At 56.2% G+C, this 20,702-nt stretch overlaps 1 protein-coding gene across 6 annotated transcripts in view; it reads right to left on the bottom strand.

Annotated features, from left to right (window-relative positions):
* Positions 1 to 20,702, bottom strand: part of TRAPPC9 (trafficking protein particle complex subunit 9) — a 343,110-nt gene that overhangs the window by 72,965 nt on the left and 249,443 nt on the right. For all 6 annotated transcript variants that reach the window (XM_081071109.1, XM_081071112.1, XM_081071108.1 and 3 more), the window contains one exon: positions 13,054 to 13,207. In XM_081071109.1, coding sequence (XP_080927235.1) covers positions 13,054 to 13,207 — 154 coding nt within the window. The remainder of the gene's footprint in view (positions 1 to 13,053; positions 13,208 to 20,702) is intronic.

Here is a 20,702-nt window from a genome sequence, read left to right as displayed (position 1 = left end):
GCTGCACAGACATGTGTGACGTGTGGGACCCCGGCCTCGCTCTCCACGTCCAGTCCTTCTTTGGCTATCTTGGGCTTCTTTCAATTCTCCTCCAATACCGTGTGCTCTCTCTGGACTCCATACCCTCCCACATTCTGTGCTCTTTGCCTGGAAGTGCTTTTCTCTGCCTCTCCCCTCCCAACTATATTCATCCTTTTACTCTCAGCCTAGACCTCGCTTCCTCCAGGAAGCCTTCCCGGAGCCGTCTCTGCTCCAAAGCCTGTCAGGCAGCCCCCGGCAAGCTGCACTAGGTGTGTCTGTCGTCCTGTTCGGCCTTGCCACTCGCCTGGGAGCTGCGGGAGGGCACAGCGCGGGCCCTAGGCCGAGAACAGTGCCTGGGTTGTGGCGTTGCTCCGTGAATACTGCTGGATGAATGAATAAAGGCGGGGATGAGCAAACATCCCGGGCAAGTGGTCCAGGAGCCCAGGGCCCCCCAGTCTGCCACCCAGAGGCTGACACCCACACAGCTTCCCGCAGCCGGTGCCCCTGGTCCTGCGGCCAGTTTCTGCCAGGCCCAGGCCTGTGTGCCCGGGGCCTTCTCTGCCTTAAGCTCCAGTCCAGCCATGCTGTTTGCTTCATTCCACACCGACCTGAACGTCAGATGCACCCCTCGGTTTCCCTCACCCCTGCAGCCCTGTGTGGGAGGGCTCAGCAGCTGTTAATGAAGACCTGGGATGCTGTGGGGGCATTGCAGCCCCCAGGAAATGGCAGCCACCCCTCATGGACTCCACACACTCTCCTCTCAGTGGGGAGGGGGTGGCTGCACGGTGGAGAGGCAGGGGTTTCTGCGCAAGGGTCAACTAACACTCAGGGTCTCAGTTTCATCATCTGTAAAATGGCTTAATAACAGCACACCTTCACAGAGGCCCCTGAGGGGTGGATGGCATCCTGCCGGCCCACAGGAAGGAAGCTGGAGGACCGCCACCCCACCGTGAGCTTAGCCCGGCTCTCCGTCGGACCTGTTCCTCTTCCCCGGCCCCCAACCTCGGGAATGCCACTATGGTTTCTGTCGCCTCAGACGGCCTTGGGGGTCTGACTCTACCACAAGCAAATCTGTCCAAGTATTTCTCCCAAAGCCAATCCTCTCCCTAAGAAGAAGTCTCCAAATGAAATGTTCTCCGGAGCTCCATGCTCCTGACTCCGGAGGCTGCCGGTTCGATTCCCACATGGGCCAGTGGGCTCTCAACAACCAAAAAAAAAAAAAAAAAAGAAAAAGAAAGAAATGTTCTCCACCCATTACACGCAGTGTCTACGTCTGCTGAGCTGATGTTACTCTTGCTACATTCTTGGCATTGCTCTGCTATCATCCTGTGTGGTCCAGTCCCGGAGGGCGGATTCATTCATTCGCCTCATTCATTCCCACATTCAATAAGCAGGCGCAGCGTGGACATTTAGGATACGGCCCTAAGGTGGCCAGGCATGTGGAGCTAAGACTGACCCAAGCCCGGGGCACTCAGGCTGCGGGGAGACACTGGCAAACAAAGGAGCTGTTGTGCCATCGGCGTTCTTCATTCGTGGCTCAGCGTCCTTCCCCTTCGCTACGGCTCAGCGAGGGTGCCACCTTTTCAGCTGGGGGTGGGGTACGAGAAGTCATCAGGGAGGGACAGCAGGGGACCCCCTGCCCTGGCCAAGGAGACCTGTGACCAGGGGTGTGGGGACACAGCCCCTCGGCCCCACTGTCTGAAAAGCCAAATCCCGTTTTCCTCACAAGGAACCAGCACAGCGGGAAGCCCGTGGTTGTACCTCAGAGATCACCTGAGCTCAGCCCCTGCGCCAGCCGGAGTTGTGACACAGACGCCGTGGACAGTGCAGGCCAGGGTTGCTCTTGGGGCTCTGCATGTGGCTCTCTCCACCACTGCCAGTCAGGGCACACACCCCCCTCTTCTCAGGAGAAACACGCACAAAGCCACTTCCCCTGAGGTGCTGGGAGCCCCCAGGCAGGGACAGCCCACAGCCGAGGACCAGCTGACAAGGACGGGTGAGCAAAGGCCAGCCTTGGCTTCACAATGAGCCTACGCCGGGAACGGAGGCCTCCCTCTGCCCAGGTCTTCCCTGCCCACGCCTGCCCACCGCGTCCCCTCAGGTCCCTCCTCTGAGCCTCCACCCCAGGCTCTGGGCACGTGACCAGGCTCACAGGCTGGGGGTGGGGGAAGGAGGGAAGGCCCCCAGGCCCATTTCCTTTACTTCAGGAAGAGGGAGAAAAGGCCTGTCTGCTATGGATGGTGAACTGTTCTCCTGGTAACTCAGAACCTACAGTAGGGCATTTGGGTCCCAAAGCACCTCAAGGGACCCCATGGCTGTCTGTGACCTTGGGGACCCCCATGGCTGTCTGTGACCTCAGGGACCCCCATGGCTGTCTGTCACTGGCTCACTGCCTCCCCAGCAGGGCCAGCTGCTCAGCTCTGTGGTCAGACCACCTGCATTCACGGTGCCAGAAGCTCATGGGTCTCCCTGAGCCCCTCCAGCGCACAGGTGCCGTCACCTGTGCAAACAGCCACGCTCCTGAGCAACGAGCAGCCCACACTCAGTTCCCGGAAGTTTACTTTTCCCTGGAGTAGTTGCTTAGGTCAGGAATGCATTGGCTGGGAAGGTGTGTATCTTTACGGACAGGACGCTGGGCAGTGTTCAGTCTCCACGCTCTGTCCTCAGAGAGCCTGCAGCCCCTCCCTGCGCCCCGTGCCCAGCAAGCCCCGCTCCTGTAGAACTGGGGGGCCCGTCATCTGTCCGTCTCCCTGGCAGATTGAGTTCCTCGAGCAGCAACACCAAGCACCTTCCAGGTCTGCGTCCCCAGCACTCGGTGCTCACCCAGAGCCCTGTGCTGAGGGATAGGGGGGTCCAACACCTTCTAAGCACTCCCAGGTGCTCCGCCCAGACTCCTCACTCCCGGGGACACGGCAGGGATGTGAAAAATGCACCTGCTCCCGCCCCCTCCAGGCTCCGTGCACACTTCCTTCCAGAACGTCCTTTCCACCCTCTCCTACCTGGCCGACTCCTGCTCTCTCTTTCAGACCCAGACATGTCCCTCAGTGGAGCTCTTCACACCCCAACGTATCTTCACAAGCTCCTTTCCAATGGTTATCACCCACCAACGCTGCCGTCACTCGAAGCCATCACGTCTGACCCTGCGGCGCCGTGAGCGCTTTCTGTCTTCCGGGTTCCAGGGTCTCGCACAACTACTGTTGCTGAGAGAATCCTACGAGTGAAAGCGTGCGTGTGTGCATGACGGCAGGCGTGAGTGAACGGGTGGTTTTCACACTAACTGCCCTTCACTGCTGGGGTCACCCACAGAGCTCGTGGCCACAATGAGGACAAGCGTGACCCCTGGTGGCATTACTCTGGCATCACCAAGAGATAACATGACACAGCCCTTAGCTCAGCACCGGGCACATGGGGCTCTTGCTGTTCAAGACATGAGGAAACGGGGCCTAAGAAAGTCGGAAACTGTGAGTGACACGATGAATCCTAAGCCTGGCCCGGTCACCAGTTACACGGCACTAACAGGGAGAAGGTCTGGATTTCCTGGCTGGAAGAGCCTGCCTCCCTGTCCGGGCGGCACGGGGTGGGTACAGCCCTCCCAGGCAATGCTGCCCAGTTCCGTGGACCGCTCCCCACCCCCGCCGTGGGCACTACTTGGCACCCACAAGCCTGACCACAGCCACCACCTGGCTGGTCCCCCGTCCTTGTTCCTCAGCTGGCCACACTGCACAGCCTGCCATGGCACGGCCAGAGGAAACCACGAAGCCGCGTCCTTTCCGGGAGAGTTTAGCAGTTTCAGGCACTGGATTCTCATTTGGGGCGGGTTTCTAGGAGAAGAGGCACTTGTCATTCCCACATGGGACTGCATACTCTGATTCTCCAGCCTTTGAACCAGTAAGACCCATGGGGCGGAGGACGAGGGGCTATCTCCCTCCTGAGGGGTGTGACCCAGGGACAGGTCACTGTGGCCCCTGGCGAGACCAACAGGCGACTGTGCGCACGCCTTGGTGAGGAGCGGCGTCCTTTCTGGGAGCGATTCTGTCTACTGAATCGGTTCCCCCAGGCCCCCCACCTGCTGCCTGCCTGGGCTCAGCGTCGCCGGCAGCCGTGCCCCCCGTGCCATCCCCTGCAGAGTCTGATGAAGGACCAGGGCCCAGGGACTTGCCCGGCAGTGGAGAAAGGCAGAGTTGTCTCCCTCCGTGCCCTTTGCAGTCCCCATGTGACGGAGCTATTTTCTCTTCACAGAGACGGGGGGAAGTGGTCTGCAAGTGCAGTGTGGTGAAAGGAGCCAGCTTCCCTTTGGTTTGGGTTTCAGCTGGAACCTAATTCCCACACACAGAAACTCACTCCCCAGCGATGACCAATTCTCAGTGAAGGAAACGCTCCTGAGGAAAGGCCAGTCTCCGACACACAGACATGCAGTGGGGTCCCAGAGAGGAGGAACGGGGAAGGGAGCGGGTGCTGGGGACTGGCCTCACAGACAACAGGCTCTGGGCCAAGTGCTTTCCTTGCTCCCTTCGACCAGGCGGCAGCGATCGTCCACGCCACGCAGGTGAGGACCCAGAAGTGGGGCTCCCAACGGTGTGGTCCTCTGCCGCTCAGAGACGGAGCACGATGCCCCGGACTTCCCTTCAACTCCGGGGTCCAAGCTGCTCCCCACAGCATGGCAGCTCCAGAAAGGGGAGGGGACTTGCTCAAGAACACAGGTCTACCAGACTGGCAAAAACCCAAGAGTTTGGAAAGCTCCGTAACGGGCGAAGCTATGGGAATACAGGTACATGCACTCACACTCTGCAGTTGGAAAACGAGGCAGGAAGTCTGCTATGAAATTACGTGCAACAGACGTGGCCTGTTAAGTGACCAAAGCCAGATACAAAACGGCATACACTTTTGTATTTAAAATAAAAAGTAAGGCTGTGTTTGGATTTACTTCCCGTTTCAGAGAGAAATTCTGACATATGTGCAAGGAATGAACAAAAGAGGGTATTAGGGGATGAAGGGTACATGTCAGATGGGAACATGTGTTTTTTGTTTAATTTTGAATATGCGTACACTTCATCTATTTAAAATAAAAGTTATTTTACAAGAAAATAATCAAGTTCTCCAAACAACATTATGAATGAAACAAAACGCCATGAAGGCTGTAGACCTGGGAGCGTGTGGACACACCTGAGCTCGCGAGTGGAACTGACGAAAGTCAGTGCACCCCCATCCCAGTCAGGGGGCCAAGAGCTCAGGACATGGACTGTTGACAAATTTGGGTTTAACATGCACATTTTGTGTGTCTTTCTGCTTCCTTTCCTGATTCTCTCCAGTGGTGATTTTCACTCGTACGAAATTAAGACCTCAGAATATGGCATATTACCCCTACTTATTTAAAAAATCACGCCAGGCTTTCAAGGCAGACTGCGCCACGGGGCTTGCAGAGCAGAAATAGGGCCTGACGAACACGGCCAGCGCCAGGATTTGCAATGACTGGTTAGAGGACCATTCCAATAGCATATTTCTGTATTAATTTGCTTTTGGTCACGAGCCATAAAATTATACAGCTGAGCTAATAAAGCTAATTACCTGCGTGCACACCGCCTCCCTCCGTTTCAGCCTCATAAGCCACCAAAACAGTGCTGTGTCTGAACCTGAGCACACACGCAAAGCTGGCTGAGCAGCCGGTAATGCAGCTGCTTTGCCAGCCACTATCACATCCAAGACGACAAGTGACAGTGACAACAGCAGAGGTGGCACCTGCTACTGCTGCTTAAATACACAGACCCTGGCATTTGGGGCAAGCGGTCAATAAATAATGGTGAGAGTGGCAATAATTCCTCTCACTGTTTCTGTGAGAAAGAACACTGCCCAAGTGCCTTGTGGTAAGCGTTCAAGATGTATCTTCTCAACTTAATACTATTTTCAAACTAAGACTGAGAACATGGCGGGTATAAGGGAGGGACTGTTATTTCAATGTGAAAGATTTCCTAAAATGCAGCCCTCTGTAGAGAATAAGAAAAGTGGCACAAGCAGGAAACGGCAGCCAGATCAGAGCCGTCTGCCCCTGGGGCGCATGTTCTGTCCCCTTTCTGCTGTAAACACTGTAAACCTGGACACCAGGACCCATGATCCCAGCTGACAGACGAGGGTCCTCCCTGCACACGACCTGGGCCCAGCCAGGGCCCCATGGCTGCCAGTGGCCGGTCAGCACCCACTGCCCGCTCGGCCAGCCCCGAGGAAAGCCTTGCCGGGAACTCTCCGTGGTGCCGAAAAGCCTACCTCCCCTTAAAGCCCTTTCACGTCACCTGGGACGCGGCAATTACGTTTCCATGTAAGTCATAGGTTCTTGGCCCCAGATCTGCTCCCGTCTTCAGAGGAGCAGAGACAGTGACACTGACGCAGGACTGCCACCACGGCTGATGTCAGCCCAGGCTGTGCAAGTCTCTTGGACCACACACCCGAGTAATGATTGACAGCCCTGTGCACCTGAACCAGAAGCCAGTTCCCAGCTCAGTTTAGCCCAAATCCCGTTCTGCCTCGGGAGCCTCCCACAGGCAGTTTCTACCTTCCTCACCAGGAACCACAAAGCCCCTCAGAGCCCTCTCCATGCTTGCCACCTCCTGCCCCAAAGACATGGCTGAGTTGCCGGCAGTCACTTCAGGTCGCTCACGCCTCCTGCTCATCACAAACCCTCACAGGTGGTGAGCCAAGGGGCACAGGACCCACGTCTGGCCCTTGCTCAGCTTCAACTTCCTCCGCAGCCTCTGCTCAAACTGCGAGGTCAATGAGTGGGCAGCCCTGCCTCCTAACTGCTTGGCTGCTTATTGTTGCAAACCAATAATGAAAGAACTCAGAGGATTGTTTATGGTCCAAGTCCCGGGAGGGTAAGCGATGGTGTCCTTGGTCAACAGCACCTGGTCGGTACCAGGGAACACCTGCTGCTTCTACTGAACATCCATGCGTTGGTGACCCACAGGTCAGCTCACACAGTCCTCAGAATCATTTCAGGTTGAGAAAGCTCCTCGGAGAAGTTAAGCCACTTTCCCCAAACCACACAGCCAGGACAGATAGCATGACGGTTCCACGTCAGTTCTTCCACCCAAGGGCAGTGCTCCGTTCCCTGTCCCGACTCCCCTCCCCCCACACGCCATACATTTCCAGTGAGACTGGTCCTGAGTCCACAGGGCAGCAGACAGATTGGGTCAGCATCTTGCCTTCCAGGCGCCTCTGGAAGGGTGCCATGGGACCTCAGAAGGCATCTCGCTGAGAGCAAGAGCCCCATGGACCCTAAATACCTCACTTTTCCTCCTGTGAGGTAAGCACCCAGAGGTTGCAGGGTCAGAACTGTGGGTGATGGGGTACAGACCTCTTCAGCAATATTGGCTTAAGCCCATCAAGAGTATGAGTTTGTCCCTACCAACGAGATGGCAGTGTTCAGTTCCAGGAATGCACAGCGTGTGTTACGTGGGGTCCCCTTCTGGAAAAGGGCGAGGGACAGCCCCAGGCTGGCCAGCAGGACAGCGGGCAGGCCGTCCCTTGACTCTGGGGGCCCCGCCCAACTCCCACAGCAGCACCAGCCACCCAGGCCCCCGGCAGTTACTGCCATGGAGGCCATGGGAGTGCCCTGAGGGCAGAGGCCAGGTTTGCTATCTGGGAGTCCCCAGTACAGACAGGTCTACAGATCTGGGGCGCAGCCTAAAAGTCAACGGAACGAATGAATTTTCCCAGGAAAGACGCAGACTGCATTGGACCAGCAGCTTTAAGTTATGAGCTCCACGGGTCACAGCTCATCAACAAATCACGACCCGCACGGGCGTGGGTAAGAGTGCATTTCCTGCACCTACTATGCGCCTGGCCCCTTTCTTGGAGCAGCAGTCTCCTCTGTGTGACAATCCTGTGCTTACAGAGCTCGCTGAGTGCAGCAGCACATGAGCTTCATGCAGCACATACAACAGGCAGGTGGCAGGAGGGGACGCTGAGGCTTACAGAAGTCGCATACGCCACAGTAAATAGGTGACGGAGGTGACGCACACCCGGCTCCCTCAATCCCTTCCTGGAGCTTCAAATCTGGCCAGAAGAGCAAGGCTTACGCACTTCAAAAACAGAAAACAAAAAGATATGCAACCAAATACAGCAAGGGAGGGTGGTTCCAGGCTCAGGGAGGCCTCCCGGGACAGCTCTTCACACAGAGGCCGAGTGAGGCTGGTGCCCTGCTTGTTCCCACCGCAGCCTTTTAGAGCAGAAGCAGGAGTCAGGCCGCCCCGCCTGGCGGGAACCCCCAGCCTCACCGCGCTCCTCCCTTTGCACTTCGAAGGTCTCACCACGAGCTGAGGGGCAGCAGGACAGAGGAGGCGTGTCACACCTGCACTGTCTGGTGCGTCCTTACAGACTCTTGTGCCTGACGTCCCGGAGGGGGTGGCACCGTCCCTCAACACACAGCCCAACGCGTCAAGGACACCCACGTGTGCACAGGAGGGCTGTGTCCCCTTCTCCTCCCGGAGCCACCTTCCTATAACGACCCTGCTCCTTGCTCATACTCCTCCCGGCGCTCTTGGTATAAAACCCCAACTCCCCAGCACGTCAGACAAGCTCTCAGGATCTGTGCCCCCTCGGCCCCTGCCTCGCAGACCTCGTGCCCTGGCGTGTGGCAGCCATGCCGCCCCACGGTGCTCACTACAGCAAACGCCACGGGTTCCTGCCTCGGTGCCCTATGCCTGCGTCCCTCCCGCCCAGCCTGCAGTCCTCTCAGCCTTGTCATTCTGGGGACCGCCCACCCACATCTGCAGCTTGAACTTCACCTTAGGTCGCATGTCCTGTCTGATGCACCCCAAGCCCCTGTCCCCCCCCCCCTCGGCTGTGAGCGCTACACCTGGAAACACATCTGTCCTGCACTTGCCACATGAGTGTGCCCCCACGTGCCCCTCACGCCCGTGCACGGGCCTAATCACACCAGATATTTATTATTATTACCTACTGTGCACGCTGTGGAGCGCGCTGCGGATGAGAAGACCATGCAAGAGGAGCTCCTTCCTACTTGTAAGAAGGCCAGTCTACCGTGCAAGGATTATATCCGATTAGTCAGCCATCATGAATGACACTTAATAAATTCATCTATATTTGTGCAGAGCCTTCGTGCTCACAAACGTTTTCATGCACGCTGTCTCAGTTAATCCTCTACGTGTGTCTCGGGAACCGGGAATGCTCGCTTCTGAATGTTTGAAAAACATAGCCAGGTGCAAGGAAAATGCAGAAGTCAGTAAAACACCTACCTCTCATTTTGCACCCGGCCATGAGCAGTGAAATATTTGGCCGTGTACTGCGATGTAACGACCGTTAGAAACCCTGGACCGTTTTTCAGATCCCGTCTGTGTTTATGTGACTGCAGTTAACCGTGACCCGGTCTGGTATTTTAGAAAACTGGACTGTTGGGTCAGCTCCTCCCCTGGGGACTCTTCCGAGCCTGCAGGCCTGAGACGGTTGGCCTCCCCCTCACAGGAGAGAGAGAGCAGCGTGTGCTGGTACACACGGTGGACTGGGCAAAGCTGCAAACCCATCACAGGAGAGCAGCCAACACAGACACCTCCAAAGTGGCCTCGAGGTGAGTGTCCTGGAGTGGGTGCTGGGAGGGCGCCTCACCTGGCATCCCCCCAGGAAGATGTGCTGTCTGCACCCCCGTGTCAGCTTGGAGTGAGTACAGGTGCAGTGACTTAGCCCAACCCCACTTCAGTCCAAATAAATTGGCAAGTTGTCATAAACAGAAATTACGCTAATGGAAAGCCGCGTTGCATGAGTAATGAGGCTCTCTCCCATGACTTTGTTTGCCAATCTGCCTGGTGAACTTCGAGGTGCTGATGCTGCTTGTTTGCAGCTCAGGATGGGGCCAGCTCAGCTCCCTGCTGCGAGAGACCCAACCAGACGGAAAAGGCCAGGCAGCCTGACTAGCAGCCTGGGGAGAGTCTGCAAGGGGCTCGTCCTGCGGGTCTCGCGGGGCTGAGAATGCTTAGGACGCTCAGGACAGCGGGCGGGTAACGGCAGAGGGCACGGCAGGGGCGGCCCCAGCCAGCAGTGCTGCCACCTCTTTAGGCTCCACCGGAAAACGGGGTGATCTGGAGGCCTTGGCACAGACAGACCAGAGGCTCTTCTGCTGCCCCCGCATGGAGCTGGGGGCACAGGCCCAGAAACCACGGGGCTGGATGCAAATCCCACCTCTGCCCCCTGGAGCTAGCTAACCTCACTGGGCCTCAGTTTTCCCATCTGTGGAATGTGGATCAAAACGACTTCAGAGGGATTCTGGAAAAGTTAAGTGAGTAAGTCTATGTAACCACGCAGAACAGTGCCTGGCATTCAGCGAGTGCCGTACGGGTGTGAGCTGTCGCTTAAGCTCTGTAATTTAATGATTCTCTTCTATAAGACATACATACTCACCATGACTGTCTCACCAAAAGGACACAAACGTGTAGGAGCCCAACATGAGCCCACTACCCAGATACAGCACACACCCCCCTACCGCACACCACATGTATCACACGCACACACACACACACACACAGGTTTGGAACAGTGCTGTGAATACTGCGGAAAGTCCTCCTCAACTCTCATAAACCAGCCAAATCTGAAATCGAGGCTCGCCGTGTGCCAAACCCCAATCCTTTCAAAGTAATTTTAGGGGCACACAGCCACCGTGTTTGGATTCTGGGGAGACAGCAATCCCATCTGTGTCCTCCACCTTCCTGCCTGTGTCCCCTGAAGGCCACACAGCCAAGGCAACGTCACAGCTCGACGGTCAGAGGCAACCCTGCCCCCGAGGGGCTGGAGGCTGTGAGCCAGACTGCCGGCCGCTGTACCAGCGACACTCCCCGACGGCAGACACAACGTGCAAGTGTGCAGCGACTCAGGGTGCTCCAGGGACCAGCCCTACTGCTGACAGGACCTGTTTGTACTCAAATTCATGAAGATGCCACTATTCCTAACACGACTAGAAAAACATCCTGTCCTGTGACTTAAAGGACACTTGTTTAAAGATGGCTAATTGTTTTCAGAGGACGAGAAGACAGAGCTCCATTAAGAAGCACTTTTGAGAATGAGCTAGAAGCCAATGAGGGGAAAGGACGATCTTCGGCGCCCAGTGCAAACAGCTCCGTCTCTGCCTGACTGCAGAGGGAGGAGGGCCGGTGGGAGGCAGACTCCCTTATTGGAAGGAACACAGCCCTGCAAACAGAGGCAGCAGGCGTGCTGTGTGCCAGGCTGGCTGTCCTGCTCCTGATCGGCGAAGCTCAGGGCACTGGGCCTGGAGTCCTGGCTGATGCCTGTGAAACCACAGATACAAAGTGGGGACGATCGCACAGCCGCTGTCGAGCTTCTTGTGTTTACAGAGGGCGACGTGCAGCTATGAGGCCAAACAGACCCCACTCGATGGCGCGCAGCCAGGAAGGACACAGGCTGTCCCCGGACCAGCTGCCGGGCAGAGCCGCTGGAACGCATGACCCTGCACGCAAAGAGAACGGCCACGCCGCTCCACATCCTACTTCGCAGTTATTTACGTCACCTGACCTGCACGTCCCGCAAAGATGTTCCATCGCCCCCTCTGGGGCATCGGCACGCAGGTGTCTGAGGCCCGGCTTGCCGTGGGGCTCCGTGAGCCTCTGCCTCGCCCTCAAAACAGCCAGATGGTGACAAATAGTCTGCAGACAGCACAGGAAGATGCGTGCTTATCAGACCACCTGGCGGACACACTGCCCAGATGGCCCCTTGCTTGGCCGAGGTGGGATCAGGTGGGATCAGACTGTGTGCCCAGCCCTTGTCAGGAAACATATGTGGGTTCAGATTCTGATACATCAGCAAGCGTCTCACCAAGCCCTAAGATGCTGTTCAAAGGGAGATCAGCAACAAAAACAAGGAAAACGAGAAGGTGAGGTGACACCAGCTTGCCCCAAGCTTGCCCCTCGTCTGTTCTCACCGCACAACGCCTGGGCAGGCTGCCCTCTGGCCAAGGAGCCAGGCTTCACTTAAGATGAATCTTACTGGGTGTAAACCCCTTCCACGTACTCCTCACAGCACTCGGCCCAGTGCAGCCGAGCCGGTCACCATTAGGCCACCTGCATCAGTAAAACGCAGAGTATTCATTCACCAAATGGTTTTAGCAATGATGAGCTAGGACTGCACCGCGCTGGGGCTGGAGAAAGAGAACACGCTGTCGGGCCGGGGCCACACCTGACTGCTCAGTACAACCCCCAGCTCATAGTAGGTCATCAATAAATAGCACAGAGGGCCCCTGGATCCCGCTGGCCTCTGTAGTCTGCACGCTGTGTACCAGCCACAGGGCCCGACTCACACAAACACCAGAGCAGGGGTGCCCACCACGGGCCGCCCGGGGCCGAGCACGCGCCTTCCTGCCATGCTGCCCATCCTCACAGCAGCCGAGGGAGGGATGACACCCACATGCTGCAGAAAAGGCAGTAACCTGCCCGAGGCCACAGCAATGGCAGAGGGAGAGGCGGAACAGACACACAGACAAGTGAGCCTGGGGTTTCCCCAGAGCGCTCCCCCAGGCGACCGTGTGCCGGCCGCGAGCCAGGCGGTGATCTGAAGCCTGGGGCAGAGGCGGCGACTTTCCAACACACTCTTTCGTAGCACAGTCCTTCCGAACACCCTCAGTGCTTCTCCATGGCATGTCGGGCCTTGGTAAGGCGCACAGTCCGATTTCAGTTTCCCAGACAACTGCACCCTGGGGTCAGCAGTCAGGATGTGAAACAAGCCCTGCATGGAGACGTGGCCAGCAGAACCATCACTAACACGCATATCGACGCTGGCAAGACACACGTGCCCCGAGGCCAGCGCGCCGCCAGCCCCAGGGCGGCCTTTCCTCACCCTGATCCACACCTCATTATGGGGCCCTGAAGTGGCGAGAGAAGCTAAGAAATGGCGGCTCTTTGGTCCATGTCTCCTCGCCGTGTCAAACAGCACTGCGGAGCTATCTGGGGCTGCAATTCCACAGCTACCCCTGTTGGCCCCCTCGGTGATCAGAATGAGTGAGGCCCAGCACGGAAAGGATATGATTCTCCAGTGGACGTCCAGCTTGCTGTTGATCTCCAGGCCTCGAGCTTCCTGCCTCTCTTCTTCCAGCTGCTTCGGATTTGCCAATTGTCCCTTCTCCCCAGGGGATTCTGGGAAACTCTCAAAGTTGAACTTGTCCACTTGAATAGCCATCCTAAGAGAGGGGGAAACACAGCAGAGAATTAATGAGGAGGGCAGTTTCTTCTGCTGGCTGTTGGAGAATCAGCACATGTCAGCGTGAGACAATGTAATGAATCATTCTCGTAATTCATAACAGATTCATTCCAAGAAAGTGAAATAATAGACTCCCAGGGTAGCACTGGCTTCAGACTGGTTCAACACACAGTTCAGAACTGAAGTACAGTCACAGATTCCATTCTCGGAGAAAGTTCAGGTGCCCAGAAGAAAATTTAAATTCTGGAACAGCACAGGCAGGCAGGACCCAATGTGGGAAGTCACAAAGAGCATTAGCGGTTATTTAACCCCAGGGACCCCAACAGCCCGCTGGGAGCTCCAGCCTCATCAACAGAGCCCTGCCTGTCAGCTCACTCCTCATGCTCAGCCAGACAGACCTGCTAATACATGCCAGGCCCCACAACCCACCAGCACCCAGCTGCTGCACCACCTGAGCACCCACCCGCCAGTACCCACCCACACAGCACCCACACACAGCACCCACGCGCACAGCACCCACCCACACAGCACCCACCCGCAGCACCCACCTCCCACTCCCAGGCCCCTGCGCACGACCCACTTGTCTTCAGAGCCACTCCCCACCCTTCAGGTTTCTGCTCAAGTATCACGTCCTCTCCTGAGGCTCCTGGCTGTGCTGGCTGTACCCAGCACTCGTGACCTTCTGGCAGTTTCTATTAGAACACACTAGGCTCTGTGTTCACTGCTCTCTACAGGAGCATTCTTCCCCCGACTGGTGGCACGGCTGGAGCCCTTCGTCCTTTAGGTGTGAGCTGAAGAGAGGGGTTCCCGGGCCACCTGCCTACAGCCGCACTCTCATCGGCCTCGCCGTTCCTCATCGCAGAGCTCAGGTTATCTCCGCCACGGCCTTTATCACGAGCTCAACATTTATTTCTGCACTTAACTGCCTATCAATTCTACTGGGACTGAGCTCCCTCTTGGTCATGTTGAGCACAGTTCCCCAGGCCTAGAACAATGCCTGTCACACAGCCGTGACCAGTAAACAGTTCCTGAATGAGTGAGTGAGTGACCTGTGAGCCTTCCCTCCCGCTCCCCCCCTCACTGCTGTCCGCACCCCCGGTACCTGCACCCACATCCACAGCAGCCCAGATCCTATGGCACCGGGTCTGTAGAGGGCATGCATGTTTGATGAGCTGCCCATGGCCTGTCCACTCCCAACCATGACAGTCACGTGGGCAGGGGCTGTCTTTTGAAACACTTGAAACTGCCCCTCTTAGCACACAGTCAGGCATACAGCAGGTACTCAATAAAGGTATGCTACATGGATGAATGAAAGGTGAAGGGGAGGGAGGGGATTTCTCCTTGCCAGGCCCCCAATGCTCCGGCTCCAACTGAGAGATGACTGCAAGTCAGCCAGCCAAAGCATAAAAGTAGGCGTCTGGTTCCTGCGTGGCCTGTGCTGGGACCAAAACATCCAGCCACGCCCAGCAGGCCTACCTGGCCTCTCACAACCAGGAAACGAGGGGGGCTGGGTGTTCTGGGCGTATACATGAAGGTTGGGTGGCTTGGAAGGAAGGAAGGAAGGAAGGGAGGAAGGGAGGAAGGAAGGACTGGGGTGTTGGCGCGTCTATGGCATGCGACTGGGAGCGTGTTTAGGGCTCAGCTATCCAAGCGTTAGAGACGCCTTGTGAGCACAGATGACGGCGCGTTTTGTAGCAAGAACTACGAGGACATGTAAATTACATTTACTGTTCTTTTCTGACTGTAACAGTAGACACGGGAAAACGTTGGAAAGTAGAGAAAAGCCTAAAGAAAACAAGGCAGTCAGAATCTGATGCTCTGATTTTAACATCTTAATTCAATAGTCTTCCTAAGTGTTTGTATTTGCCTGTGGTCGAAATAATTATGTACGTATAAATCATTACATAAGTATCACTTTATACATAGACACACACAAATACACACATAGGCGCAATGTGCCATGAACACTTTCACGCCACCACAAGTTGGTCTGCAAAATATTCTATCAAATGGCTGCATCACCATTTATTTTCAGTTCCCCTATTTTCCCGACTCTCGGAGAACCAGGCTCCTTCTCGGAGAGGACCTTCCCGACGAGGAGCTGCCCTGTGCAGAGCGGGCGGGTGCCTCTCTCGGCGCCCTCGCCAACAGGACGATGACCGGCTTTCAATCTTGCCTAGTAAGAGGCACAATGCTTCCTCACTGATGTTGCAATCTGCAGGTCTGAATTACTCCCGAGGTCGAACAGATTTTCAGGGGTTTATCAGCCATTTATCTTCCTTCCCAGACATTTTCCTACACAAGCAGCCGGGGTGCTTCTAATGGCCCAACTGGCAAAAGCCCTTGCTGCCGCCCACCTTGGAGGCAGACTGAGGAGGCAACTCGTGCTCTCTTAGGACAGGTGAGACTGTCTCCTAAGTTTCACCAAAAAGGTCGATTTTAGCTCATCGCCTGCTAACCCAAAAGGCACTAATAACTTTTCCCTTTCCGACAGGCTCAGACACAGACTCAGCTCTATGGTGAGGACCCTTGCTCTCGACCCAGCCGCAGACGGGGCAGGACTTTTCGTGAAGGCTGAGACTGTCACTTTCGTCATGGAGCCACCCTGAGTGGGCAGAGCAGGGCTCCTCAGTGAGAGATGTGCATGGGGTCGGCCACAAAGGGACTATAGGAGACGGCGCCGCTGTCAGCCCCACGCCCGCCGTGCCAGGACACCTCATGGAGAATCGTGGCAGTGAGGGGACAACCCGGGGCTGGGAGGTAGCCACTGAGGGGAGGGAGGGCAAGAGAGCATCTACAGCAGTCACCCCAAAAGCAGAAGGAACCAGGCACTGAGAGCAGGGCCTCGTCCACCCTGTGGGCACCCAGGTGGACAAAGGGCAGAGGGAGCTCCAGCTTCGGAGCTGAGCCCCGACTTGAACGTGACCTTGGGCCCGGCCCTCCATTTCTCTGAGCAGGTCTGTGGAACGTGACCCACAGTGACCCGGAAGGAAGGTGCAGAGGGCTCAAATGTTCTTGCTCGCTGCCAATCAACGGTGGTCACCCAAGCAGCCACGTGTGACGGCTCTACACCTATTCCCTCCATTAGCAAGGAGTTCTCCATCACGACAGTGAAGCCACAAAATCTTACCACTGGCTAAAGCCACGAAGCTCTCCCCTGCCTCACGCAGCCTCTGACGGGGAGCAGCCCACGCGCCTGCAGAGCATAACCTCAGGGCAAAGCCTACTCACTCCAGGTTTACCCTTGGACCCGCGCGACCTTTTATTGGGGGTGAGGCAGCACCAGTCAGAGAATATCTGTGCAATCCCCACCAGAAAGTGTCTAAAAAGAAACTCAGAAATGTGGCTGGTCCTCTGGTAAGTCACAGCAAAAGTGGAAAACATTACTGGAAATAACAGAAAGGAAGGAACAGCAAGCGGGGGCATGACCTAGGGTACATGCCGCTACCCCCTGCCCCGCCCCCCACCCCATCCCTGCCCCAACCCCTGCCGCTGCCCTCTGCCCGCTGCTCCCTGCCCCCTACCCCCACTCCCTGACCCCTGCCCTAAGCCCCCTGCCCCCCCCGCCCCTGCCCCCTGCCCCCTGCCCCCTGCCCCCTGCCCCAGGTCCTGGAGAAGAAGCAGCACTGTGCCTTCACCGGGGGTCGAGCCATCACAGAAGCAGCTCTTCTGTGTAATGCCTTTTGCCAGCATGGCTCTGCTCTTCTTGTTTGTTTCCACTTATTTTTAATCAAAAGAAGGCACCGCACGTATGATGTACCGTTAGTGGCTGACCTGGGACAAGAACCTGATCCCCGGGCCCCCTGTCCAGGGCTTTCTCAGAAACGGGAGGACATTTGCACGGAAAGTCAGGATGAGGCCACTTGCCCATTGAATGGGCAGAGGGTGGAAGAGCCATCGGCTGACCCAGGGGGCCACCTCCAGGGCGAGGGCTGTCCTAGTCACCTGCGTAACTTCCACCGCTCCTTAACTTCTCCATAGCCCAGCTTCTTTTGTGCAATGTGTGCAAATGTGCGTGACGCTTTCAGAGGGTCCCTCCACATTAGCTGGAGGGACCAGATTTGAGTCCCAGGTGAAGGAGAGCCCCCGCCCCCCCCCCCCAGCTTTAGATCTTAGAAAGCAGACGGTCAGTGTCACTTCTTCCCCAAGGCCCGTCCCACCGCACGACCCCTCAAGGTGCATTTCCTCCCAGAAGACAGGTGTCACCACCTCACGACTTTAAAGTCCCTCACAGGGTATTAAACACTGCAGTGCAGTTTCTCCACCTACGATGGGTGCTCATAAACCCCACTGTGTGAGATTCTGTGCTGACTCCATAAGATGGTGGGTACGACATGGCAGCAGCGCCGGGACACAGACGTTCTCTAAACAGTGGCTGCTGTCATGACGGCGACATGATGTCATGACTATTCATCCCCATTACAGATAGAGACACGAAGGAGGAAGTAAAGGAAATCACCTACGGCGGTTCCAGGAAGAGCCGAGACTCAGAGTTCAAACGCTGTTCTGACCTAAATCCAGGACTCCCGCCATACCCGCCAGCCTCCTCTCCGCAGTCCCGCCCACTATTGGGTCCCATTAATCTTTGATGAGTCAGCGTACCACAAAATTAATACCACTATTGGGTGCCAATTTTCACGTTTAATTTTATGGCCAAATGTGACAATAACAGACGAGAGTTGGCACTTAAAAAGGTGCTGTGATTTTTGAAGACTCTATAAAAAAGCACTGGTTTTTAAAATACCGTATCGTTTGATTCAGGGTTTGAACAGCTGATAACCTCGCCAGGGAAGTCCTAACGATGACATTTACATACAAATCAAGGGGTCGGATGTAGGAGGACGACCCACATATAATTAAACTGAACTTTCATTGGGAGATAAGTGATAGTTAGAGGACGGGTATTCTAAACGTACACAGGGCACCCTCTGGGCGTCCGTCTGACTGTACAGAAACCAGCCTAGTCTGTTTTATAACGAAGCGCAATCTAAGTGAAACGGACGCTGTGCACCTTCCGAGCCATCCATCCTGAACGAGAGGGGGCTTCTGCAGATGAGAAAACGGCACGAACACTGACATCTGGGTCACACCCCAAAAGAAGACAATTTTCTCCTTAAGCCTCAGAGGTCAGTTATGGCGGGGGGACCCTTCCGTGTTACCTTTAATTGAAGAGGAAAGATACGCCGTATCCTAAAGGTCCGAGCACTGCGCTATCGTGTTGAGGCATGGTCAGCAATCAATCACACAGACATCAGAGCAGGGCTGCCCACCACGGCCGCCCGGGGCCGAGCACGCGCCCTCCCACCCTCCCACCCATCCCCACAGCAGCCGAAGGAGGGACGACACCCACGTGCTGCAGAAAAGGCAGTAACCTGCCGAGGCCACAGCGATGGCAGAGGGAGCCGCGTGCTTGCTAACCAGGCCTGGGCGCCTGAAGCCTGCAGTAGGTGATGACGCGAGGGCCCGTCCCCGCTCACCTGAGCTCCAGGCACACACCTGGCAGCTGCAGGGATGGAGAGCGGGACCAAGGGTCAGTGCGGCTGATAAACAAGCCTGGGGTCAGGTGGTCAGCTGGGAAAACCCTCAGTGGGAAGAAGCTGAGGCGACACCAGCGTCAGACAGACCCTGGAGCTCTCCTAACTGTGAAGCCTGTTTCTGAGGAATTCAGTTTGTCTCCTCATCTGTAAATTGTTTGGGGCCCACCTGTTTTGATTCTGTGAGTTGAGCAAAGGCCACGGGCGGGAACTGGAGTGGCTGTCAGGGACAGCGCCTGTCACTGCTCAGGCAGCTTCTGAGCAGACGACGGTCTGGCCTGAACACTCTGCTGTGGAGTCAGCTGGTTGCACAGGAGCAGGGGGCCAGGGAGGAGACCCCCAGATGGCGCAGAGAAAGCCCCTGCCATGCGTTATCTTATTTCACGCTTAAGGGGACCCTATGTCACCACCCCCATTTCACAGAGAGGTGAAGTGAGCGAATAACCCACCACAGTCACCAGGCATCAATGAAAGAGCCAGTTCTTCCCCTGTCTGCAGGTGGCCTGTGCTCAGGCCCCTCTGCGTGGACACTGCCCCGCCTCTCCTTGCCAGCTTCGCCCCTGCCTCCAGGGACCTAAGACCCCCCCACACACACCCTGTAAGATTCAGCCCAACAGGGCCTCCCTGAAGAGTCTCGCCTCCCCCCACCTAGGCTCCTCACTGCCCCACTCACTCCACAGCCAGCAGTGTCCGTACCCACTTGTCGAAGAAAGGCCGGGTCTCCTCCACAGCACCTCCGACCAACCGCAGTGCTGCGTCCCCACCCGCTGGTCACATAACGTGCGCTGAGTGACTGGCTTTGCACAAGCGGCCTCTGTCCCCTGTGAGAGGTCCCCTTACACGCTGACACTTCTCGTATAAAATCTGCACCTACTGACTCTGGGTTAGAGGAAAACTAAAGGCAGCACCGTTTCTAACGGCCAGAGACAGTGTCACTGGGCAGAGCAGCAGGCTCTGGAGTGGGAGGCCGCTGGAGCGCCCACTCCGTCCGCCAGCGTCTCTGTGCAAACACAACCCCTCAGTTTGAGCATTTCCGTAGCTGAACATTTCCTTTAGGGTCCTAAGTATGATGTTTCCTCAGCACAGAAAACGATGCTTCATAAAACGAGATTCGATGTCACTGAGCTGCCAGTGTGTACACACCCCGCCCCCCCCCCACACACACACACAAACCGCAGGAAGGCGAGGGCTGAATCCTGCTTTCCGGGGGCACTTCTCACTGACGCCTCTCTGCCAGGCCTCCCACGGGAACAGCTTTTCCATGCTAGCCGGGCCGGCTGTCCTGCTGGATCCATGCAGCCACCAGCCAGCAAAGGCAGGGAGAAGCCAGGGCCCAGGGTTTCACCTGGGGCCTCTGCAGTCCCCACCGTGGCTCCCGCCCAGATGCGTGATGGGGATGTCACCTAACTGTGGGGGCCTCTTTGGGATGGGCAGACGAAGGAGCATGGGCTGTGCAGCTACACACACCCGGATCTTACCCCATCGTTTGTCACCTAGGAGCTCTGTGGCCAGAGGCGAGTGACCTGACAGTCTCCAGGCCTCGGTTTCTTCATCTGTGAAATGGACACCCTATGTTGCATGGTTAGTCAGGATTGTGGAGAATGCGAACCACCTGGCACATAACTGGAGCTCCAAAAATTATAGCTCTTACTGTTGGGGGAAATAACATGGTCGATAATGGATTGTGGTGATGGTTGCACAATTCTGAAGATACTGAAAAATCACTGAATTGTATGCTTGAGATGGGCAAATTGTATGGTATATGAATCATATCTCAATATGGCTATTATCAAAAATTATAGCTATTAAAGGGAGTTATGGTAATAAAGATCAAGTGAGATAGCATTTATGAAGACATTCTGCGAAGGATAAAATGCCCGATAAATGCTAGATACTGTGTTTATCCTTTTCACTCACGGTCCTGCGTTCCGAAACATTTCA

This window comes from Rhinolophus hipposideros, assembly GCF_964194185.1.
Source record: "Rhinolophus hipposideros genome assembly, chromosome: 13".
NCBI classification, from domain to species: Eukaryota; Metazoa; Chordata; class Mammalia; order Chiroptera; family Rhinolophidae; genus Rhinolophus; species Rhinolophus hipposideros.
The sequence above is the reverse complement of the archived record's forward strand: the minus strand, read 5'-3'. Positions and strand labels throughout refer to the sequence as shown.